Genomic DNA, 26,642 nt, shown 5'->3' on the forward strand with positions numbered 1-26,642 from the left:
TTCAGATCGCTTGAAAGTAGCTAAGTACATTTACTAAGTACTGTACTTGAGTACAATTTTGAGGTATTTGTACTTTACTTGAGTATTTCCAATTTCCAATATTTTTACTTCTACTCCACTACATCTTAGAGGCAAATATTGTACTTTTACTCCAATTATTTGAAAACTTTGAGTACTAATTAATTTACTTAGCCATTTTTGATTATTACTACAAAACATACATTAACAACTTAAGCCCTATACAGTATATAACTCTACAATCTACAATAGCCGATCTACAAGCTCACAATGCGTCACGATGCTTCCCCTCTTCTGTTTGGTCGATCTGCAATTGCCGATCTACAACTCACAAGCACACAATCTACAATAGCTGACCTACAAGCTCACATCGCGAAAAATGCAGCTTGTTTCAAAGTGATCACAATATTGGCAACATATTCTGTTTGATATGAGAAAGCAGCGAGCTGATGGACACCAGTGGTAAAGAAATCATGGTCTGATGACATCACTTGTAACAAAGTGTCTCCCAGACATTGCATAACCTTGTAGGACATGCATACACACGCAACAGGCACTCGCTCGCTCGCATGCATGCGTACGCACACGCGTACACATGCATGCAAATAATGCCTAATAATTTAAATGGATGAGAGTGCAAGACTGTTGAAGAAAGGTATTCAAAGATATTTGACAAATGATCCTCATTTTGTGTCATGGTTTGTTTTTTAATTGCAGATATACAAGCTCATAGCATGTCACTTTGTGCTGCACTATGAGCATGTAGATGCTATTTTTAAGGGGCCAAGCACTTGTATTTGTCTGTTCTTCTTCTTCTTAGTCCGCCAAAAAGTGCAAACTTTGGACCAATATCTAATGAAAATGTTGGGCTTTTGTTTTTAAGATTAAAAATGAAAGTTTTATGAGCCAATGAAAATTGCATTTTTATGAAAATCCTTCCTTTGCCCCTAATACACACATGTTTATGAAACTTTACAGTTTACAGTATGGTAGAGGGCAGGACAGGGTCATGTCAAATAGCGTTGAAACCAGTTCTACTCCAATTGGCCAAAGGGGGTCGCTATAGCAATCGTTTGAAAATGAACATTTGAACAGGCATAACACATGCCAATCCAACGGATTGTGCGGCCCTGTCTTTCCCTAGTGGTCTGATCGAGGGCTACTGGGACGTAAGTCGGGTCTTGATCACCCCGGCTGGGTCACCCGAGTGAGGGTTATGATGTTCGCGAGACCCGAAACCCTGATGACCTTGGGATACATCACTGAGGATACGTCCCGGTTGCATCCAGGCGATGTTATTTTCGTTCATGCCTTGTTTGGCAAAAAAACATGGACCTTGTTTAAACATGTGCCTTGACTCATGGGGAACACATATGTAACTTTGACAAGTAAACTCCACCCTCAGATTTTCCGCCAGTTTGAGCAGTTTGAAAAACGCTTAAACCTGATTTTCTGGCAGGATTTTTGAGCAATTTGCATGAAGCGTTCTGCACACCATCTATGGACCATTATCTGAAATAGGAGTTGCAGAGAAGCTTGTACGTTATATTATATATATATATATATATATATATATATATATATATATATATCTGCAAGCAGCGATAACGGGCATAATTCATGTCTGTCTGTTTGGGGTATGAACAGCTGCAATACCACTGGCGCTGGGTGACCTAAAATGGCACTGTTGAGCAGCCTAAAAGGGCCATTCACACTGAACACTATAACTAAAACTGCAGCCAGCCAGAGTGTTGTTGTTTTTGAATTTGTGCAAATCTTTGAATTCATATTTTTTAAAGCGATGTTTTTCTGAAAACTGTTTTTCTAAAAAGACATATTTAGAATCAGCCTCAATGACATAGATTCACAAATACAAGATTTCAGATTGGGGTCCCGGAGATCAATATCCTATCAAATGGGGGTCAATGGCCTAGCAATTCATATCAAATCGACGGTTCTTGAAATTAAAAAGGTTGATAATTACTGACCTTAGTGGCCTAGGCACACACAATAAATGAAATTACTTTTTGGAGTCGAGGGAAATTCAATTCAATGCAGAGGTTTCACCTCATCAAAATACCACTTTGTATGTAAATGATACTTCACAGAACATGAACATTTCAGTGAACATAGCAGCTCAGTGTATGAATGGAGATGAAGATAGAGATGTTCCATCAGTAACTGACCCATCATGTTGAACAGACTCTGTGGTGCAAACTGTCTGGGCATATCTTCTGTACAGCTTAGACTGACTGAAAGTTTTATCACCGAAAGGCCAGGAGAAGGAGATTATGTTTTTGCACCTGTCCGTCTGTGTACAGCTATTCCATGTACAGCTAATGTTGTACAACCTAACATGGTAACAACACTCACCTGGCCAACACTCACCTCCATGTTCCTGCAGCAGCTTCCCCAGGTTGTAGAGGCAGCTGGTGACAGAGCTCTTGTGGGCGTGTGGGTCTTTGAGGTTCTCGTCTGGGATCTCGGCACAGGTCAGGAAGGTGCGCTTGGCCTCCTCCAGGCTGCCCTGGTTCATTAGTATAATGCCTGTGTTCAAGTAGGCCACTGTGCAAGAGCCAAGAGGACAGGGACAGAGAGAAAATCAAATGGAAAGGTGCACAGTCTAGGTGGTAGACCACGAATATAATGATAACTTGTGTCCAAACTGTCCTGAGTCTGATGGACTGAATGACTGATTCTCAGCCCAGACATGAGCAATAGAGAGATTGATTCTCACTTTCTCAGCCCAGATATGAACTGTAACCGAGAGGGAGATTGACTTTCATGTTACTGTGGCATCTAAATGAACCAATGTAACCAAGATCCAGAATGAAAATGAGACCTTATTCTCTGATCTCGCCCTAAAGGCCGAGGTCGCGCGCACGCATCCGCATGGGTGACGGTGGCGCTTTGGCATGGGGGGGGGGGGGGGGGTGGGGGGTCAGATCAACATATGGAATGAATTCTGTACTGGCTATATTATGGAGCGTGTCTTGAGTGTACAGGGTTTGATGAGGTCAGATCAACAAGAGATGCTGGCTGGCTCCATATGCAGAGCTAGGTGATGAACTTGTATTCTCCATGTATGGTTGTCCAGGGTTAGATGAGGTCAGTGTTGTGATCTTCATATATGGAGATGGCCATGAGATGGCGTGACGTGTCACGAGACGTGACCATATATGGAGGCGTTAAGGGTCTCCATGATGTCATGTGATATCACGAGGTCAGATCCATATATGGAGATCTAAGGGTCTCCATGATGTCACGTGATGTCACAAGGCATGATGGATTGGTAACCATATATGGTGGTGTGACGGACGCTAGACGCAGGATTTCATAGTAAAAGCAAAAAACAATACAAAAGCGGTACAGAATGTTTTTATGCTACTATTTCTTAATTCGGCCATTATTCAGTGTAATAATGCACCAACCTCACTGAGAAACATTCTTTGTATACTGTATGTGTAAACATAGGCCTACCTGGCAACATTGTCTGGATACAACAGAATAGGCCTACATATATTTTTAACCTACATTTTATCCCATGATTTTGTAACCCATTTTTTTTTGTCAATTATCTAATCCTGGGCGCTACACTCCCTCTGCCATCATGGGGAGAGCAACAGACTGACCTCATGCTTCCTTCATGCATGAGGAGTCCAAGCCGCTTCTTTTCACCTGACAGGGATGAGTTTCCTCGATAATACTATAGCGCGTGGAAGGAACACATTATTCCAACCAGTCCTTCTACTGGCCAGGAAGCCATTTAGAGACCAGGATTGCTGGATGTTTTTTGTGCGGGTACCTACCCTAGGAGACACGGGGAGAACATGCAAACTCCAAATAAAACAGAAAGGCCCTTTTGCCAACCCCGCCTAAGGTATGGGCACTGATGACGTGGAGGAAAGAACACGCCCCCCAGCGGGAATCAAATCTGCGCCACCGTGCCCCCTGCAACAGAATATTACGTGCCAAACTTTAAATTTGTTGCTATCGGCTCCTCATCATGATCACTTCCTTTGTGTAATAGACTATGTAGGCTATTATTTCATTGCCGTCTGGCTTCTTCGTAAATTAAACGCCCTACTTGATCATATCCACTTGACTACAGCATCACACAAAAGTAGCAGATCCGCGTTTTGAGCTTGTAGATCTGCCACTTTTGCTATTTTAGAATTCAAATGCTGAAAAGTAACACTTTTGGACATACTGTAATCAGGTTTCCAGAGACGATATACTGTATGTTATTATAATAAGCCTCTTAAGAGTACTTACAGTTGGAGGCCATCGATATTGTCCTTTTCTTTTTGCTGAGGTTTGCGTGATCTGTGCAAAAGGACAGTTAACCCATTTTGGGCGGGAACCCCTTTTGGTGTTTTAAACATTATGTTATAATTTAGCTATTGAAAAATAGCAGATCTACAAGCTCATAGCGCGCCACCGAGTGGCGCGCTACGAGCTTGTAGGTCTGCTATTTTTTTTAAATCGTGAAAATATTTATTTCAGAAAACTGGAGGATTTAGAAGGATTTTTTTTTAATTTTGAGGTCAGGCCTAAATGGGTCAAATAATAAGGGACAATATCGGTGGCACCCAACTGTACATGCTATAGTTGGCAGACTCCCAATGGCCAGTTTATAATAATGCATGAGAGCCTCAAAATATTGTTGGCTCTCCTGAAGCATCAAGCAATAGATGCAATAGTTGACCCTTTAATTGACCTCTAGAAACAGAGAGATGCAACACTTGACCCTTTTAATCCTCTAGAAACTGGACACAACTGCATTCAAGTCACAGAAGAGAAGAATGTTTGGTGCCATTTTACCTACTGTAAATATTTGATCTAATTGGGGAGACAAAAATGTCTTGTCAAGCACGGAATACATTTAAAAAGAAACTTCTCTCATCGGATGTGATCCCCCCCCCGCCCCCTTTTTACCCATTAATACATTTTAAGTAACATTAAAGGCAGATTTTACTTCAATAGATCTGAGGCCGTTTTCATTTGAAAACGAATCGAACCTACAGTATAGGTCGTTTGACAAACTATAAATGATGTTTATTGGCGTTACAGAGACAAGGTAATGTCTGTATTCTTGATAATGTAGGTCAAATGACCTGAAACTGAAGCAATTCAGTAAAGGTCAACGCTTCCTCATGGGGTCATTTTAGGGCCTAGGACCTCCAGTAAAGGGTAAAATACTCTTCTCGGTTGTGGGAACAACATATCCAATGATGAGGACCCCAGGCCCAAATATGTCCCCCTGGCAACTGTTTCAACTTTGGGTCAGCCTACATGTAAAAGTGCCCAAAGTTGAAAGAAGGTTGTCAAATGAACTGAAACTGAAGCAATGGTGTAATTATGCCCACATCTGAAGTTAGGTGGTCAAATGACCTGAAACTGAAGCAATTCAGTAAAGGTCAACGCTTCCTCATGGGGTCATTTTAGGGCCTAGGACCTCCAGTAAAGGGTAAAATACTCTTCTCGGTTGTGGGAACAACATATTTAACGATGATGTAAAAGTGCCCAAAGTTGAAGGGCAGAGCTTCAACTTCAGCTACCCAGTACACAAGGTTGAAGCCCTTCAACTTTGGGCAGATCTACAAGCTCGTAGTGCGGCACCGAGTGCCACGCTACGAGCTTGTAGATCTGCTATTTTTCAGTGAGTCCTGGGTCAATCCAAGGGCCTACCACTCCACTCTCTTGATATGTTGTTCCAACCATCCATCATGTTGAAACAGCTTCTCGGTTTTCTACAACACCACAAACACTAACAAAAGATACTAACTTTGGTTTCCCTCACATTCTATACAGTCAGCATTCTGATGGCCGTAACAAGACAGTTAAAACACAGTTACAGACAAGACATGGGCTGTTATAAGGCTGTTAGCACAGCCAGAGACTTGGGCTGTTATAAGGGGTTGCCACCTTTGACAATGAGGGTTAATGTGGGAATTAGAAGTGACTTCAGGTTCTCCCTGAGGCTCCACCAATCACAATTAATCACATCACTGGCAGCAGGAACAGATCAAGGCCACAGGGGACAAAGGAAGCTATAAGTCCTGTCCTGTTTCATGTCTTGTGTTGACTGGAAAGGGGTTTTTCCTCACCATATGTCAGATCATGTTTGTGTTTCGCTGCCATAAAATACTTGCTGCCTTCTCTCTCTCTCTCTCTCTCTCTCTCTCTCTCTCTCTCTCCCCTGTCAAAGTTTCTGTTGGCTGAGGTAGAGATGTACCAATAACATTTTCTCCTCCCCGATACCAATTCTGATGCCCATAACTTGCGTATCAGTCGATACCGAGTACCAATACTGTAATTAAATAAAATCTAGGACAGTGGTTCTCAAATTGGGGTCCAGCGTCCCTCAGGGTTCCTTGAGGGGGTAACAAATGGACTCTTAACAAGTCTTACATGGTATCCGAATGGCATAGACTGGCATACTCACCAATAACGATACAAAAGCTTTTTAGGCAGCAGCCAGCATCGGCAGCTTTTCAGACACTGGTATTGGTATGGGAACAACTCTACGTAGAAGGATGAACTCACAGGTTCTACTGTTGTACAACTGTGAGTTCTGTTGTACAACCTTCGGTAGTACAGAGCGTTCCTGTACGCCTGCTCGGCCTCCGCCATTTTGCCCTGGTTCTTCAGAACGTTTCTCAAGTTTCCCCAAGCTGTATGGGAGAGATGAATCATTCAACAAGCTGCATGGGAGAGATGTGTCATTCAAGGTTAATCAAGTTTGAAATAGCAAGGTGACATTCTGAATGTAAAATGAAATTACAGTCTGTTAAAACAAAAGTGCTGACTCCTACTGTGAGGAACAAACTGTTAAGGTCTGATCCTCTCCCAGTCGTAAGTGTCCGAACCTCTGCACCTGTTACTAGAATAGTCATTTGTTGGCTCATTTTTTTTTGCAAATACTCCTTTAAAAGTAGTCATATAATTGTATCTATTTTGTTTGCCCTCATTTTGTATAAGAGGGGTTGGAGAAATGTACTTGGGAGATTGTGTCTGCGTGGTGCAATCTCTGGGATTGCTCCTAATAAAACTTTGATTGTGTTCCAACACTTCTCGAAGCATCACTTCAATACGTACTGTACCTTTAGCAGGATTCACAGTTTGGGAGCCGGAAGAGAGAACATAGTCTGGGACGTGTGGAACGTTATCCCGGAAGCTTTAGGGAAAGTTCTGACAGCTTCCCTGCGTCAACATTTTAGTCCTGAGCATTCCAGGAACACAGTGTTTTATTGTCTTTGCTCCAGAACCACCTCTGTTTGTTTTACTTTGACAATCAATTCATCCTAACATACTGAGGTCAGAGCTGGATCAGAACAGTGGTTTTAATATAAATAAACATCTGTTCCTTTGAGCTCCTGAGACAACAAGTTGAGAATTTAGACTTATCAGTCTTTCTGATATTGTGCGCCAGCGTGGAAATGTGGTATTTCATTTGTAAGTCCACAGTGGAAAAGATTTAAGACCTGTCATATTTAGCTCCCTGTTTTTGAGTGGTGTAAACCACTCCTACAACTGGCTTTGTTAGTTTGTCTGTCTGTCTGTTCGTACCAAAAAATGAGCATGGTTGCTATGGTCACCCAGTTCACACAGGTGTGATTTCATTACGTCAGACATTACGTCTGTCCATTGTGGTCCACTTTGTAACTATACACAAACATACTGTACAAACAAAACAACCATGGAACATATAATAAATAATCCTTATATATAAGGCTGGGAGCTATATACATAGGACAAGAGGTACCCTGAGAGAATAGTCCAGAGCATGGGAGATGGGCTATCCAGGGTCTGAAGCTAACTATGCTGGCTAAGCGAAGCATTCAAGCCGTGCCAATAACCACAATACACCAATGGTAAAATCACCTTTTGTGGCCCAGTCCAGCTGGCATTAAGTTGTCTATAGCAACGGTAAACAATGGGGCTGTATTGGCTTGCGAAGGGCTGAAAGCAATGCACTAGTGAAATTGAACACCACTAACCAGTATACAAAAATATTTATGTATATTTGTGTAACAAGAGTTGATATAGTTGTATGAAAGCAATAAAACACTCAAACTTGTGCTTATAAAAAACACTTTTTTACTTTTTTTTAAAGCTCGCTGATTTGCATACATGACAGACTCGTATTTGGGCTACTGGATATTGATGACTTAGGCCTACGTGGTTTTTCAATATAAACAAACTTAAATACCGTATACATACAATAATATAGAGAGGGGGAAAACAAATGTTTAGTGGTGACACATTCAGATGTTTTAGAATCAACATATATAAGTTCTTGAACTCTTGAGGTGAATTTTGAAACGAAAGAGGGGTTTTCATTATGCCTCCCGTGGTGAGCACTGGTTTGCTGCACCTGGCCGGCAGGCTTCTTCGTTCCCTGTTGGCCAGGTGTGGCCTTCTCTCCCGGTGCTGGTTCCCTGTTGGCCAGGTGTGGCCTTCTCTCCCGGTGCTGGTTCCCTGTTGGCCAGGTGTGGCCTTCTCTCCCGGTGCTGGTTCCCTGTTGGCCAGGTGTGGCCTTCTCTCCCGGTGCTGGTTCCCTGTTGGCCAGGTGTGGCCTTCTCTCCCGGTGCTGGTTCCCTGTTGGCCAGGTGTGGCCTTCTCTCCCGGTGCTGGTTCCCTGTTGGCCAGGTGTGGCCTTCTCTCCCGGTGCTGGTTCCCTGTTGGCCAGGTGTGGCCTTCTCTCCCGGTGCTGGTTCCCTGTTGGCCAGGTGTGGCCTTCTCTCCCTGTTGGCCAGGTGTGGCCTTCTCTCCCTGTTGGCCAGGTGTGGCCTTCTCTCCCGGTGCTGGTTCCCTGTTGGCCAGGTGTGGCCTTCTCTCCCTGTTGGCCAGGTGTGGCCTTCTCTCCCGGTGCTGGTTGCGTCTCGGTGATGGCTGCGCGTGGGGTGCCCCTCCGTGGACTTGTCTATAGCTCAGGTGTGGGCAACTGGCGGCCCGTGGGCCACATGCGGCCCTTACCTTCACTTAATGCGGCCCGCATGTTAATATCAGAATACTGATATAGTATTGATTTCAGCTGTTACAATTCCAAACCCGCTTTAATTACTTCATGACTAGTATGCCTAGTATTTAATGACTATAGTATTAAAATGTTATTGTCTTTTCATAAAGTTAACATAACTATAACTACTGGTAAATGCATTTGAAATTCAATCAAAAAGGTTACTTTTCAGGATTCCAATTAAAAAATAGCAAAACAATATTCAGGTTTTCAATTCAAATATAGCAAAAATAGCCGATCTACAAGCTCAAAACGCGTCGCGCTGCGACGCGTTTTGAGCTTGTAGATCGGCTATTTTTGCGACGACCGTAAAATATGGCCCTAGGGAGTGAGTGTTGAAATATAGTGGCCCTCTCCATTGTCAAAGTTGCCCACCGCTGCTATAGCTGGAAGCCTGGAGGAGTGACTTGGCCAATCAGTGCTGGCCTGCCAACTGGAGAGTGTGGTGGTTGATGGTTGAAACACTCTGGGAAGGTTGGAGATCACCTGATGACCTCTCTTCCAGGCCAAGGCTTCATCCATTGGAAATGGATTATGTTCGTATCTTTGATGTATTTACAAACTGAAATGTCACAGGGTTAAAGAAGTTTTTATTTTATTTGTATTTGAATTATTCTTTTGGATCTGAGCTGAGATTTTGTTCTAAATTAGTATTTGCAGCATCTCATTCTCAAGCCAAATGTCACAACATTCTGCAGTAAAGGTCAGCTTTGTCAGCGTATAATTAACCACTTAAACCCAATTTATGGTTGACTGGAGTCCCTCAGGGCTCTATACTAGTATCTATTTTATGTTTTGTGTTCAGCTTTTGCTGAAAATAGTCAATCGACAAGCTCACAACGCGTCACAGCAGATGCCGGGGTTTAAGTGGTTAATATGCAGCTAGAAAAGGGTGGTTGAACAGATGGCAGAATGCCTAATACATCACATATATTTAAGTATTTAAGATCGTCAGTGAAGACTTTCATTTCATTAAATTCCCCTCCGAGACACTGCTGTTATTTCATTATGCTGCTGATGTCAGACAGGAAGCACTTTAAAATGTGGGGCTGAGCAGCACTGGGTCTCTCAGTTTGATCAGCTGTCCTCTGGGATGCGTGGAGGGAGGGCTGGGATTTGAACCTGTGACCCATCTCATTGCAGTAGCAGGCCTTTCATGTAGAGTGGTGTTGGGTATAATTAGGTCACTTCATCAATGTCAGCACATTGAATGCCTGGCATAGTGCTCGTCTTGATGAGCGAGGGCCAACGTGCCAAGTCAGCACAATCCACAACACATTAGGTCTGAGAGAGGAGACACTTCCTCATTCTACACTGTGTATACCTCATCAAACGTTGGCATGTCGACAGTAATGCATCAAATCAAATAGGACCTGTCCGTCTCTACAGATTCTCTGCATTCTCCAAAAGTTTGAAAGGACATACAGTAAATGTTAATTGCTAATTGATTTGGAATCACCCCAGAGACCAAGAGCGGTGAGATTCAACTCCCGCTATCAGTGTTCACTGTTCATTAATATAGGATAATATCCAATATTTAAAACAATATACCCATTCTTATAAAATGGCGAAAGAAAGAAAATATATCACATTGATTCTGGGGATCCACACTCCACAGACCACATTGGTGTGACTCTAATGTGCATCTGGAACTTCAACATGGCCAACCTGTGACGCCAGTCATCCGTGTGATATATAATGTATGGCCCTAAGACAGTGGTTCCCAAACTTTTTCATGTGAAGGACCCCCAAATTGACACTAATTAGCCAGCGGACCCCCATTTGAAGAGATATGCCAGGGACCCCCTTAAATAAGAGAAGAGTTTTACGGCTCTAGCAGTGATTCTCAACCCGTTTCATGTCAAGGACCCCCAGTTTGACAAGCATTAGTCTATGGACCCCCATTTAATGGCATTTCTATTAGGGATGCACGATTAATCGGTAGCATAATCGGAATCGACCAGATCGGCCCATCTCAAAATAATACAGATTATTTAATCGGTTTTCACCAGCAATTTTTTATTTGTTTAAATCATCAATGAGTTCAATATAAATCAAAAGTTAGACACTAACACTAATTTTGGGGGAGCATGAGGGGAATTGGGAACCTTCTGGTTTCCAAGCGGCCGCTCTACCTCCTGAGCCACTGCCGCCCATAGTCGCACACAAGAACAAAAGCCAAATCAAATATGATGTAAAATCTTAAGTAAAAATAAACTTTACATTTTTCTACATTTCATTTGTGTACTCATCTCAGTAGTTATTCAGTTGTGAAAAAGACACTTGGAAAAGAGTATGCTATTGATTGATTGAATACTTATTAACAGGCTTTGGGCCAAGCCCCTAGGGCCGGATTGTTTTCATTGTGGTCCTCTATCGCAGGGGTTCTCAACCCGTGGGTCGCCAAATTATTTTAGGGGGTCCCCAAATTATTTTCAAAAAAAAATTACATTACATTTTATTTTCACTTTTTTTCAAAAATAGCAGACCTACAAGCTCGTAGCGCGCCACTCGGTGGCGCGCTATGAGCTTGTAGATCTGCTATTTTTCAATAGCTAAATTATAACAATGCTTAAAACACCAAAAGGTTATTGTAGCAGTCGATTTATATTGGGGGTCGGGAGGGGGCGGGGCGGGGGTCCCGAGACGTTGCCAAAGCATTTCCGGGGGTCCCCGGCCAAAAACGTTGAGAACCCCTGCTCTATCGGAATCGGTCAGTACTCAGTATCGGTATCGGCAGATATGACCTTGCAAATAATCGGAGATCGGATATCGGTCATAATTTCATAATCGTGCACCCATTATTTCTATCTCTGGGACCCCCAATTTATATTGTAAAATCAAAGTTAATTTAACTCTGAGAGTAACGGGTCCATTTGGTTCCACTTGTACACTCTCTGAGTTACAGACCAATAAGGGTCCATTTGGTTCCTAACTATCATTTAGCTGGGCACCCCCTGGAACTCCCTCAAGGACCTCTAGGGGTCCACGGACCCCACTTTGGGAAGCACTGCCCTAAGAGGATTGAACCCTGTACCTCTCCTGCTCTAGGAGGACATAGGGTGCATACTGTCATTTGGCTTATAGGGTGTATTTTTGAGGGGCGCTACCCCCCCTTTATACAGCTTTTCGTCACAACACGTGTCACATTTGCCATTGACAATGAAAGGAGAATTTACGTCATACAAACATAAGTTGACAAATGAATTCATGAGGAAGTATATTCATCTTTATTGGATTATGTATACGATAATAAGAGCGCCCCTCACTTCACATATTAACTGCAATTCAACACATGTCATTTACATGCTTAAATGTCCCTGTGGACTGCATATATTGGTCAAACTAAAAGACAATTAAAACTACGCATTGGTGAACACAAAACCGCCATTCGAACAAACAACCCTGATTACGCAATGGCCAGGCACTATAATGCTGCCAAGCATGGGTCCCCAGCCTCCCTAAAACTTTGGGGAATAGAGAAAATCACAGTCTGCCACGGGGAGGCGATATGATTAATAAATTACTCTGCAGAGAAGCACTGTGGATAAACACACTAGACACTTTAGAACCCAATGGCCTTAATGAAGAACTGAGCGTCACATGTTTTTTATAGGCATGATTTTTCAGACGGTCTCTGAGGTCTTCTATTCATGCTCTGAGTCTGAGAGTGTATCATTGTAAAGTTTTCAATGTGCCCCTGTATCTCCTTTCTTTTTTTAATATTTGGCCCTATGGGCCATGGCCCTTATTTGTCTATGTTCACTGTTGTTCCTATAATATGTTTTCTAATTTTCATGGCTTTTATATGGTTGATTCACTGTTGAGCTTTATATAATTAACTGTTAAACAGCGTTTTTTCCTATAGCCATCCTATACCTATATATATATATATATATATATACTGCTGGCAGTAGTATGTGGTTATTACATGTAACATGGCCATTTGCCATTGGCTCATTGACAGCCCAGCACTAACCTACCATGTATTTAATGACTTCCCCAAATGCTGCCACCTTTATGACTGATGAATACCTTTTAGGTCTAAACGTTAGTCGTTTGTATACTAGCACCTAAATAAAAGGCTTAAAATGTCCGTGCTGCTCCAGTGTCTTCTCCTCCTTCTGGTTGAAACTTCATTTGGACGTCGCAAACGTGTGTAATAGAAATAAGCTCATTACAGTTCATAAGTATGATTTATCTGTTAATGGCACTTAAATGCACATGTAAATGCACATTTAAATATGCATTTAAATACGCATTTTCGTATTAGTATATAGTATATAGTATTAAGTATTGGCCTAAATTGGACATCATATCTCTGATTGCACACTGTATGTGTATGCCCAGGCAAACATATTAATGCAGACATTTTGTAAGTTCTCTTCAGATGTCAAGGTTTAACTTTTTAAAGCATTTTGCACACCATTCAACTGATTATGAACCAGGGACCACGTACCACCCTGACGGTACGGTTTCCCTTGAGATTCTAACTCACTTTTCTGTGGAAGTTCATAAATGAGTTATGTCGACATCAAATTAATGATTAATTGTTTAGATGTCGAAACCTTGCCCGTTATGATTTCGCCCAGGCATGCGAACAGTCGATGCCAGCGTTCTTACTTCCCACATTAACACATGTGGGGTGGGGTTCAGGGTCTTGCCAGTAACTGACAACATTTGTCACCAGATCATTTACTGCATTGTTTCTCAACTTGTGGTCAATACAATAAATTCAAATACGAATCTTCACTTTCCTACATTACTAAATGCATGGTCAGGGACAAGGTTATAATAGTTTAGTTTTTTTCATTATAGTTTAGTTTTAGTTAGTTTTGGCTTTTTTCCCCTTCTAATTCAGTTAGTTTTAGTTCGTTTTTAGAGCGGGTTTGCTATTGCTATTTGCTATTGCTATTTTGGTGAAATGCTTAGTTTTAGTTTAGTTTTAGTTTAGTTATAGTTTAGTTTTAATTGTTTTCGTACTTTGGTTTATTTGTCAGGTATAGGATTCAAAAAGATCAGAGTAAGTATTGTGTAATAAAACCTAAAAAATATACCATTTAAAAATATACACTCTAAACTATAAAAGTTCAGAAACTTTGGTCCTTTATTTCTCCACTTTGTCCATGTTGTCCATGGTGAGCAGGTTGACCTGGTGACCACCTACAAATACTTGGGCACCACATTTGACAGCAAGCTGAAATTCAATGTCAACTGTGATCTGCTGTGTAAGAAAGGCCAACAACGCCTCTTTTGTTTGAGGAGGCTCGCCAAATTTCAGGTGGATAAATCTCTAATGAAACTGTTCTACAGTGCTTTTATTGAGTCAATTATATCCTTCTCCATTATTTGCTGGTACGGAAACCTGAACTTAAAGGACAAAAACCAGCTTGGTAGGATTGTGAGAACGGCCTCAAAAATAGCAGGAGTAAATTTCAGTAGCCTGGATCATATCTTTAAAAACCAGGTGCTTAAGAAAGCCAAGTCCAGTCCATTTCTTTGGACAACTCCCATCCCCTCAGCTCTGAGTACAGGCTGCTTCCTTCCGGCCTTCGCCTAAAGGTTCCAGGGGCAAAAAGTAACAGGTATAAATTATCCTTCGTGCCTGTGTCTATCCAGGCCTTAAATGACGATAGGAGGAGGAGGTAACTTTGTCGCCGTTATGAATTTCCTTTGCTACACTGAAACCTTGAACTGTTTATTTTATTTCTATGTGTACCATGCTCTTTTTACTGTGTTTTATGTGATTCATGTGTCTGCCTGTTATGCCTTGTTGTAAACCAAATCGCCCTTCGGGGACAAACAAATAAATGAACCTGAACCTGATGATACCATTTGGTATTATGTTTTATATAATTTTAATCGTTGATCGTACAACGAGGTATAGTCTGTATAGATTGTAAGAATCAGGCATTGGGTTGAGGTCTGGACTCACAGCATTTCCATCCTCTCCACTCCTAGATTTTGGAGGCGTTAGGTCCCCAGGTTCTGAAGATATGGGATTGCCACTGGCTCCAGAATCTCACTGCATTGAGATTGCCTTTAATGATGACAAGTTCTGTCTTGCCCGTGAGAGAGATACTGTTCCGTACCAAACCAAGCTGTTGTGGCAAGGGTGAATAAATACCAACCACTTGCCATTTTGGCAAATGTTTTGGCATATGTGTTCTACCCACACATTTAGCTGTGTTGCTCATTCCACAAATGCCTGATCCTTATACAATAGGCCTATACCCTTCCGACGTGCTCCGCATATTTTACAATCATCCTTTTCCACTAAAGGCACTTCCTTGCGTCTCTCTCCCATATTGGACTGTCTCTTTCTTCCAACTTTTGCCATTTTGTGTGGTGCAACCACTCCTATAGACAGCTATGTGTACGGCTGTGTCCCTGGGTCTGTCCCTGGCTGTGTCCGAGCATGAAAATAGCGTTATAGCTTTTGTTCACCACCAAGTGTCCCTGTTGCACAGCCTAACACACAGACACAGACACACACAGGCCAGGGAGGAGGGCTTACAGTACAGTACAGCAGGGGTTCCCAAACATTTTTGGACCAGCTACCCCTTTTGGGGTAGACATTTTTCCAGGTACCCCCTCATCTGAAGCGGCCTCAGAAACCTTTCAAGTGTCCTGAGTCTTTTTGTTGTTTCTGCAGCATACGTCCTGCTGTTACTGTTTGGGGTCACGACAGGTTGACTGAAGTTTTTAGATGTCGAAACCTTGCCCGTTATGATTTCGCCCAGGCCCTGGGCGAAATCATAACGGGCAAGGTTTCGACATCTAAACAATTAATCATTCATTTGATGTCGACATAACTCATTTGTGTTCAGAGTGAAGCGAGAAATGGGGGAGGGACCTATAAGAGATGCTGCTATATATATTTCATTTGTGTCAAATAACCAGAAGCTGTTGAAGACGCGAATCCAGGCGGCACACATCTCCATTCAGACGACACATATCTTCATTCCAGGTAAATTAACCTTTAATTTATCTAACTAGACCTGTACGTGCCCGTCGCAGTCGGCCACCGGCCTACTTTGGAACGATGCAACTTGGGAACCTATAGCACCCGTTTTAACTGTCAGCCGGTGTCCCACATGGAGATCTGTGTATGTGCCTGTGTTAGTCTACTTGCCAGCCCATAGAGCCCCATTGTGAACCTGGACATGTTGAGTACACCAAAGTTTTATGCTAGAAATGTTGAGTATGGGTCCCCAGCATGTAGAAACTGCCGGATGCTAACTTGCATATGTTGAGCAATTTTCATAATTGGCATAATATGTGACCATACCATTAACAACCTATAGAAGGCAAAATATTCAAAATTTCTACATACTGTAAAGCTTGATGAAATTTTGATTTATATTTTCCTTATATGTTGTTAATGGTATGGTCACATATTATGCCAATTATGAAAATTGCTCAACATATGCAAATTAGCATCCAGCAGTTTCTACATGCTGGCGACCCATACTAAACATTTCTAACATAAAACGTTAGTGTACTCAACATGTCCGGGTTCACATTCTGGCATACTAGACTATGTACTGAAAAGTGTACTTGGCAATCAATTCGGCCCACTGGCAGAGCCTGATTGGTTGAGCCTCAATTGGCTGAGGCAGAGGCTGGAAATTGCACAGGTGAAATGAGTTGGCCTCATTAGGCCCACTGGCAGAGCCTGGTCCAGGTGAAAGGAGTTGGCCTCATTAGGCCCACTGGCAGAGCCTGACCAGAGCCTTTTGTGGTGGTTCTGGAAAACCGTGGGTCCGACCGACTCGATACCTGGCACTGCACTCCCTGTGGGGGTGTGGAACACGTGTGTCGAATGTGAAGTCGGTGGGTCAAACGGTTCTTGAGTTACGTGCATTACAACCGTACACACACGTACGCACGCACACACGCACGCACGCACGTACGCAGAGACGTGGCGCATTTATAGTAGGATGTAAACACAATGTTTACTCGGTGATGGAAGAAGTACTCACGTTCTTTTACTTGAGTAAAAGTATCAATAACCTATTGTAGAAATACAATAGTTACAAGTTTGGCATTCAAGATTTCCTCCAGTAAAAGTACAAATGTATATCTAAATGTGTCTAATAAATAAATAAGTTAGAAACACATTTCACATTTGTTGATAAAGTGTTCAATCGATCAATCGATCGATCCACAATAACATTGTGTTCTCTCTGTCTTCCTGATGCCAGCAGCGTTTCTTTAGTTTAGCCTTTGCATCATCCCAACACCTCACACTACATTTACTGTACCACACATCCATACATCGCTGATGCTGGCGCTACACAGTCCATGCCATTCTTATTTGGGTTAATTGTTGTTGTAAATTCTTATTTGGGTTAATTGTTATTGTAAAATAAATACATTATTTGTACACTTTAAAACCAGCCGTGTGACTTATCCCTCCTTTTTGTTATGGCCTAGACTAGAGGCCAAGTCGTAACAAATTGCTCTTTTGTGCCACAGGCATCTTCCCATCATGGCGCTAGCAGCTCTTGGAATTGGGACTGCAATTGCAATTGACGCTCTGGGCGTAGCCGCTTCCATCACTGTCATCGCCAACGCTCTGCAAGGCCTGCTGCCGACGCACCGCCAGGCTCTGATCTTGATCCAGAACCATTGTACTGACCATGATCTTGTTAACCCCCAGTAAGTATTATTGTTTTATACAGTGATGGTGGAAGTACTCAAACATGTATCACAAGTTAATGTACCGTACCAGTACCACAATGTTAGAAGTACTCTGTTACAAAAAGTATAAAACGAATGTACTCGAGATCGGCATTAAAATTGACTTTAAAGTACCAAAAGTAAAAGTACTCATTATGCACACTATTATATAAATATGCAAATTGTTTCATCAAGTGGCATGAAGGTGATCAGCCTGTGGCACTGTGGAAGCCCATGTTTGCTTTGAGAGCAGCCCTTGACAATACAACCTAGATTCTCTGTGGGGTTCAGGTCAACCCAGTTGGCTGGTCAGCTAACCCATTAAGATCTGAGACCAGTAATTGGCCGCCAACCCCCATGTTGTCCCAAGGACCCCCCAGAAGCAAATATTTCAGTTAAAAACGTTCGATCATATCATCATCATCATCATATCATAATTATATATATATATACTATAATTAACCAATGAATGTCTGTCTGAATGTGTGTCAGAAACACTTCCTAACTGCCAGCACCAATCACTCCCACTTTTCACACAGGCATTGACCATAATAATATGGAGGTCTTAACGAAGCCCTTTTTTCAATTTTTACAAATTATTGATTAATAATTAATTTATTAGTGCATTAAAATTACCCATCCACTTACAAGGGAAAATGCAAAAACTCACATCAAGTATTTTTCTCTCAGAAACCGTCGGAGCTACAGTCACAACACTTGGAGGGGAGGTTCATAATACATCAGTCGGCCTCATGGTGGCGCTATAAAAGCCCACTTTACATTTCGCCTTATAACTCTTGAACCGTAGGTCGTAAAATCAACATTTCACTTTCCCTGGATTCCTTGGGTCGTGACGCATCTCCCCGCGATGATTTTCCGCCATTTTGAATATTCTTCAAAACACACTTTTTGCTCTTCCACCTACAGCTTTTGTGCAAATCTCACAAAATTTTCATAGTCTGTATCGTTCGGCTGTAATCGGCGTACACATTTTGTGGGAGGAGCCTGTTTTACAAAAAAATGACACAAATCACCAACGGAATGTCCAATCCATTCACATGTCGTGGGTGGTTTAATCAACGGAGAGCCCAAAGCAATTACATTTTCAGCCATAGGGGGCGCCGCAAATGCGGAAATTTCTAACGTTTGTTGCAAAAACATGCTTTTGGGGAGATAAAGCGCTAAACATTTGTTGCAAGAACATGCTTTTGGGAGATAAAGTGCGCGCTCCGCCGAAAACAGCTAATCTACAAGCTCACAACATCACAGGTTGCAAAAGCCATGAGTTTTCTCAAGCCAGAGCTCAGAATTTTGGACGCAAATGCACCTATAACTTCATCTGTGCGACTCACAAAATACATTTGGGAGTATCTGTGCGACTGTCCATAGTTTCTGTGGTGCATGTCAAACTGGGGGCCTTCATACTTTTCAAATGGGGGTCTGACTTGGGCTAATAAGTGTAAATGTTGTGGTCCTTGCCATGAACATATTTCCCGAATACTTTCATGTTATAGTGCTGTTTTCATTCATTAAAAAAACACACAAATATATTATACAAGTTAAAATGAACGGCAATTAAAGATATTTATGGGGGGCAATATCTCACAACGGGTAAGGACTAGTATATATAATTATTAACATGTTTTTTTTCCTTCAATGCAGCATGTACATTTTCAGTGGGCATAACTACAAGGTTTTGCCGAACATTGAAGTTGGCAAGCAGACCACGTTGCTGTTCACCAAGACGCCCCACTCGGCCTGCGGTGCCGTGGCTGTGCTGACCTATGACCTGGTCAACCAAGTGGGTGCACGGCCACCCAAGAGGTTCGCCATTATGTTCTCCGTGCCGTACGACTTCAACTTGTACTCCAACTGGTTCGCGGTGGGACTCTACCCGATATCTATCTCTACCCAGTCCAAGCGCTGCAACTACGACCTCTACAAGGAGATGTACTACAACGACTTCCACCAGGACTCCGAGTTCCAGCGCAAACGTGGCGGTCAGCCGCTCACGTTCAAGCGGGACGGCTTCAGGGTGGAGGCCTCGATGAGCGACACCTACCAACCCAACATCGTGTTGAAGGTCTATGATGGAAGAAGACCAGGAGACGAGTTCCATGATGGAAGAGGACCAGGGATGGAGTTCCATGATGAAAGAGGACCAGGGATGGAGTTCCATGATGAAAGAGGACCAGGGATGGAGTTCCATGATGAAAGAAGACATGGGATGGAACTCAAGTAGAAATACTACAATATTTTACTTGAGTTAAAAGTACAAAAGTATTGACATCAACATGTACTTAAAGCGCCAATAGTAAAAGTGCTCATTCTGCAGAAGGTCCCTTTTCACAAGATTTATATACAGCTGTAATTAGCCCTTCACTAAATCCCACCCCAAAACGCGATTGTCCAATGCCAATCCAAATAGTTTAGCAACGGTTGCTATGCAGGTCATGCTTGCTGTGCTGCTAACGTGCCTATTGGACAAAGATGGGTTGGGGAGGGACTTAGTGATCAAGGGCTAATTTGTTGGTTCTTTATTTCTCTTCATCTTTATAGCACTGCTAATTGTATAATAATCATTGGAGCATCTTCCTTAGTACACAACCAGTCACTTGGAGATGTTGTATTTGTTTGAATCTATATACCGAATAAATATAATAATACGAATATTTGTCTTCATCTTCACAGTTTGTTACAACAGAAAAACACAGTTAACCATATTGATTGATTGATTGATTGATTGATTGATTGATTGAATACTTTAACAGTATGCAAAAAAAAAAAGGATAACCCAGATGAGCACAGGGCTTGTATGCATGCCATGAAGGTCTTGTGTATTCAATTCATGGAGAATTATAGCACACAACAACACAACACCAAGACATTTTAGATTCTTTGTTCATAAGGTGAAATATTGAAAACCTTGTTTGCATACAGACACTAGACTAACACTAAAACATTCCAGGTGACTAAAATGTGACTGAAACTAAATAAACGATTCAAGAATGACTCGACTAAAATCTAAATTTTCTGTCAAAATCAACACTGATCAAATGATTTGGAATGTGACAATGTGACAAAAACTAAAATAAATCTCCATCAATTCAAGACTTCATTCATGACGTGTGTAATTGATTCAAATAAATAATAAATAAAAGGGAGTAATTTCTGGTGAATTACTCCTTTAAGTACTAAACTCTCAGTACTTATACAGATCATTTTTTTAATAATCTCACTCAATAATACATAAATCACATTATATCTACAGTAGGCTATAACTCCTGTAAGAGCCAAGAGTTGTCAATAAAGCCACACATAAGGATACACGACAGTCTCGTCTAGATTATTATACAGAGTTGATACAGCCTGTTACAATATCCACATTCCACACCATTCTGCGTGAAACTTTGCATGCACACTCCCTAGAGGCCATGAAAAACTGTACACACACACACGTGCGCGCGCACGCACGCGCGCACAAGGCCGAGAGACACCTAATCTGGACTTACTTGTGTTTATCAGTTAGTATTTCAGTTAATGGGAATACAGTAGCAACTGGATCACTGCCCACTTTGCATATCAACAGATTTTCTCCAAATTTATCAGAATGATAAATGAGAACACAGTAGTTTTCAGCTCCCCTCTTAACCCCCCAACCATGCATTGTGCAAAGGCAAACAGTTTTCCAAATCATGCTCTTAATGAAAAGCAAACAGTATACACTAACACACAGAAATATCAGCGTAAACACAACCATATTGTAAATGCTCACACGTGCACAAGTTCACCCTCATGCAGGAACCATTAACAGCTGGCTGAGGTTTCCCTCTGAGAGCAGGAAGGTGTAATTGGATACACACAACGCGGTTTCTCTTGCAGCGTGCAGTCAGACCTGGGTGTGATTTGAGATTCTGATAAAAAATGTAATTCTTGGGGGCACTTGGTGCAGTCTGTAGCGCTGTAGAAGGTTGTGGGTTTGATTCCCACTGGGGATGCTGGAGGCGTGTTCTCTCCTCACGTCATCAGCGCCCATAACCTAGGCTGGGTATAGTAGGTACCCTCACAAAAAGCATGCAGTAATCCTGGTCTCTATACTGCCTCCCCTACAGCCGGGGCGCCTGGTGGAGGGGAAAGGAACTGGTTGGAATAACGGGTCACGTGCACCTGTCACGTGCTACGTCCAACCGGGGAAACTACCCCCTGTCAGGTGAAAAGAAGCGGCCTGAACTCTGCATGCATAGAAGGAAGCATGAGGTCAGTTTGTTGCCCTCCCCAGGTTGGCAGAGGGAGTGTATAGCGCCCAGGATTACATTAGATCAGTGGTTCTCAACCTTTTTATACCAAGTACCACCTCAGAAAATATCTGGTTCTCCAAGTACCACCATAATAACTGATGTTAAAATACAGGAGCGTAGGCCTGCCTGCCCCCTTATGCACACTGTGCACTGCTGCTCTGACAAAACTCTGTCTATAAATCAGCACAACTGCTGATATTTCTAATGTGATCAATCTGTTCTCAAATCTTCTATTAACGGCTAGGTGTGCTGTCATGCTCATTTCAGCGTGGCTGGAGAACCTATTTCAACCAATTGCTTGGTCAGAAGAACTACCTGTAGTATAAATATTTCATTACACTTTTGTCTTGGGCGACTCCTCTGCGCACCACCAGAGGGGGTCTCAAGTACCACCAGTGGTACCACAGGTTGAGAATCACTGCATTCGATAATTGACACTGGGTGGAAAAAATGGGTTTCCAAATCCTGGGATAAAAAGAATCCTGTAGGATTACGTGAAGTGACTTATCACCTTTAATTAAGTAATGAATCATTTTACAGCTTGGCAAAGCTGTCAATAAACAGATGATGCAACTACTAGTCATCACTTTCTTGTTACTTTCTCACTTTCTCTGTTACTTTCATTGGCTAAATGCCAGCCAATGAGGGGTCGCCAATGTCTTCCCATACTCTGAACCAAGCCCCTAGAACTGCAATATATAGTGAAGCTGGCATCGCCTGGTTGTCAAATCTAGGATTGCAACATTTTCTGCATTTAAAACCCTACTATGCGTGCTTCTGTCATCTGAAACCCAGACAGAGACAGATGCACTTGTTTTCTTTATGTCGGTAGTCAAGCTGTGAATTACATTTCATGTCAGTCTTGTTTTTCCAACTAACTACACTAACAAATAGTGTACAATAAAAAAGGAATCGCAATGTTTTTTAGGATCCAATCTTGGACTACAAAGCTTTACATCTTGTATACTGTAGTGTACATACAGTAGACCATATAATAGTTACTTCAGAGACTGAGACCGCATCCATTGACTGTGAAATACAATAAAAGGATGTCCACTGAAGTATTTGGGAACTGTGACAAATATGGCACCCACACACGCACGCACGCACACACGCACGCACGCACGCACGCACGCACACACACACACACACACACACACACACACACACACACACACACACACACACACACACACACACACACACACTGAATGTGTGTGATGATCACAGTGATACATCTCTGGACTCAGGCTTTGTTTGAAAAGTTAACCATTATGTTTGAGAAGAGAGAACTTTGACACTGGGCCAGCGGCCAGACTTTCTTTGTCTGCAACACTTTGGAACTCACATGAGAGAGAGAGAGAGAGAGAGAGAGAGACCACCAGGTCATCCACCGTGCAACCAGTGACCGGTATCAGTGACCGGGTCATGGCGTGAGCTGGACTGAACTCTTAGCATTTCCCAGGATTGTTCTGTGGCTGCATGGGAAAAGTCATGGTGTGTCTGTCAGTCAGACTGTACACAGCAGCACTGGGACAGAGGGGGCTCGGCTAGACGCCCCGCCCCCTCTAGTCCCATGGAACTCTATTACATCATATCTCTTCCTCTTGCAGCTGTACTGCACTTCCTTAACAAACTATTATTACACAAACATATCAAGGGTTCCCCTGTGTAACCTAACTGCAGGAAGACTGGTGATACAGCATAGGTTAGCCCATACGGTACAATATTTCTATGAATATGTGTTTGTGTTCATACTAGAGGCTATCCCACATCTAGCAACCTAGTCCGGCACATCCACGCTATGCATCCTCTCACTATCTCTCTCCCCCCCTCTCTCGCCCCCTTTCTCTCCCCTTCTCTCTCTCCCCTCTATCTCCCAGCTCCACCTATCTCTCCCTCCCCCACTCTCTCCCCCTTCTCTCTATCTCCTGCCCCACCCTTCTCCCTCCTCTACCTGTCCCTCCCCTCTCTCCCTTTACTCAGGCAAATAGCGGCACAGAAGCAAATCCAAACACAGCCCGATTCCCTGGTCGCCGATTCCCTAACGACTTGGCACATCTGCAGTAAGGTCTCAATCCTCTGTGTCTCTCTCCTCGTGTGTGTGTGTGTGTGTGTGTGTGTGTGTGTGTGTGTGTGTGTGTGTGTGTGTGTGTGTGTGTGTGTGTGTGTGTGTGTGTGTGTGTGTGTGTGTGTGTGTGTGTGTGCGTGCGTGCGTGCGTGCGTGCGTGCGTGCGTGCGTGCGTGCGTGCGTGCGTGCGTGCGTGCGTGCGTGCGTGCGTGCGTGCGTGCGTGCGTGCGTGCGTGCGTGCGTGCGTGCGTGCGTGCGTGCGTGCGTGCGTGCGTGCACACGCTGATGGCTTCATTGGGGCCTGTCGCTTGCAGCAGAGACAGATAGAGTGGTCTCCCATAGTGACTGCTCTTACAGAGGGGGAGTGGTCTCCTATAGTGAGGGGGGTCTTTTGTATTCAGCCACCGTATGTGGGGCAGGCAGGCAGGCTGTGGGGCTCTCGCTCTATTCACTGTCCTTAAAAGTACAGGAGGGGTTTGTTCCTTTCTTTTCCCTTTTCCACACTCTTGTGGGTGTGGGGGTGGGGTGTGCGGGGGGCTCCATCATTGGCTGACAGGACACATTAGTGGGCTGGGTTTATATTAGCCTGGCTAATAAGCCAGACTAATATCACACAACACTGTCGCGGTAGGCAATTTTTTTTTGCCAACGGCTGATTTGGTCTGGTTTATTAACCAGGCTAACTATATAGGCCACATGAGCATCGGATATTTGAAAATAGTTGATAGTAGATCAGGGGTTTTCAACTGATTGTGAACCAGGGACCACCACCCTGACTTAGAATCAACCTGGGGACCACTATTGTGTTGGGTGGGGATATGGGGTAAGGGCTAAGATTAATGCTTTTGTAACACTTGCTATGCATCCCATGTGTAACCAATTGTCCACTGACTAAGTATAATTTCCTAATAATAATGACTCAACCAGACAATCCGCTGCACTTCCCGCTCTTGAGATGATAACTCCCTTTTTCTGTTGAATTTCTTGACCTCCAATTTGTCAGTAAATGACTACATTTTTTTGGAAACATTTTAATAACACAAATCTGATGCAATTGGGGTCTCAACACATTTTTAGATGGAGGGGACAAATCATTTGGGGGTCCTTGACATGTAAATGTTTGAGAACCACTGGTTTAAACGACAGTATAGGAAACAAGCCCAAATAAGTAACTATGCTTTACAAACAAGCTAAAGAAGCTGCCAATATCACTGCTTTAATTGTTTTAATGTTGACTTACACTATTATAGATTTTTGCTTGCATTTGCATTTTTATGTCATGAAAGGTGCTCTATAAATAATTATTATTATTCTTATTGTTGTTGTTATTATTATTATTATTATAATTATTAAAACATATTTAAAAGCGACTTTACAGAAAAACAAGCCCAAAGTCGCTTATAATAAGCAGACATGGCAACACTGCTCTCTCTGTGGTCTTATCTTGTAAACGAAACGTGCCTTACATTAATCAGCATCACGTTGCAGAACGTCGTTGCTCTTCTGGGTCCTCTAAATATTTAGGCTTCAGGCCAGCCTGTCCGTCTAGAAGAGCATGTTTACTGTGGTGGAAAAAGTATCAATACTGCAATATATAGAAATTAGGGATGCACGATTAATTGGTAGCATAAAAATGCCATATTGGTATCGGAACGGTCTCAAAATAATACAGATTATTTAATCGGTTTTCACCAGCTTAACATTTTTAAAGGTAAAATGTTCAATATAAATCAAAAGTTACCTCTAGTCTACAACAAAAGCCAATATCTTAAGTAATCTTAAGTAAAAATAAACTTTTCTTTTTCTACATTTAATTTGTGATTAAATGTCATTCAGTTGTGAAAACTTGAAAAAGGCTATTTATTGATTGATTTAATACTTAAAATGCTTTGGGCCAAGCCCCAGAGGGCCTAGGCTTGTTTCCATTGTGGTCCTCTGTGTAATCTCGGAATCGGTCAGAATCAGTATCGGCAGATATAACCCTGCAAATAATCGGTGATCGGATATCGGTCATAATTTCATAATCGTGCACCCCTAATAGAAATGCTTTGTTGCAAGTAAAAATCAGGAATTCAACATTTACTTGAGTAAAAGTACAGGGGTCTTGGTATAACGGTACAGAAGTATTGGTATCAAAATGTACTTAAAGTACCAAAAGTAGAAAGTACTCATTATGCACAATGTCCAATTTCACAAGTTTTCAAATGTATAATACTAGAATTTCGCGGGCCTTTGGCCCGCTCATCCCAGAGTTGCGTTGCCCCGCGTTGCGATACAGAAGTCCACAGATACAGAAGTCCACAGTGACACGCGTTGTATGCAGCTGTTTTGTGTTGCAGCGCGTGCGCGCCGCCCGCTTAGCATTTTTCCAAGTAGCACGTGTGCGACTAAATTTAAAAATCTAGTAGCACAAATGATTTTAGGAGCACGATGAAAAGTTATCAAATAATGTGTTTGAGGGCCCTCCTATATACAGCTTTAGTCCCCACAAGTCTCAATATTTGCCATTGACAATGAACGGAGAAATTAGGACAAAATTCCCCTA

The 26,642-nt window shown here is 42.5% G+C and overlaps 1 protein-coding gene across 2 annotated transcripts in view; it reads left to right on the forward strand.

The window, feature by feature from the left end:
• LOC306916597 (uncharacterized protein) overlaps nucleotides 1-20,392 on the forward strand; it is a 34,082-nt gene extending 13,690 nt beyond the window's left edge. For both annotated transcript variants that reach the window (XM_079494536.1, XM_079494535.1), the window contains 3 exons: nucleotides 15,947-16,013; nucleotides 17,525-17,707; nucleotides 19,391-20,392. In XM_079494536.1, the coding sequence (XP_079350662.1) occupies nucleotides 15,947-16,013; nucleotides 17,525-17,707; nucleotides 19,391-19,970 (830 nt within the window). In that variant the 3' untranslated portion in view covers nucleotides 19,971-20,392. The remainder of the gene's footprint in view (nucleotides 1-15,946; nucleotides 16,014-17,524; nucleotides 17,708-19,390) is intronic.
• The last annotated feature ends 6,250 nt before the right edge of the window (nucleotides 20,393-26,642 follow it).

This window comes from Electrona antarctica (genome assembly GCF_951216825.1).
Source record: "Electrona antarctica genome assembly, chromosome: 23".
Taxonomy (NCBI): domain Eukaryota; kingdom Metazoa; phylum Chordata; class Actinopteri; order Myctophiformes; family Myctophidae; genus Electrona; species Electrona antarctica.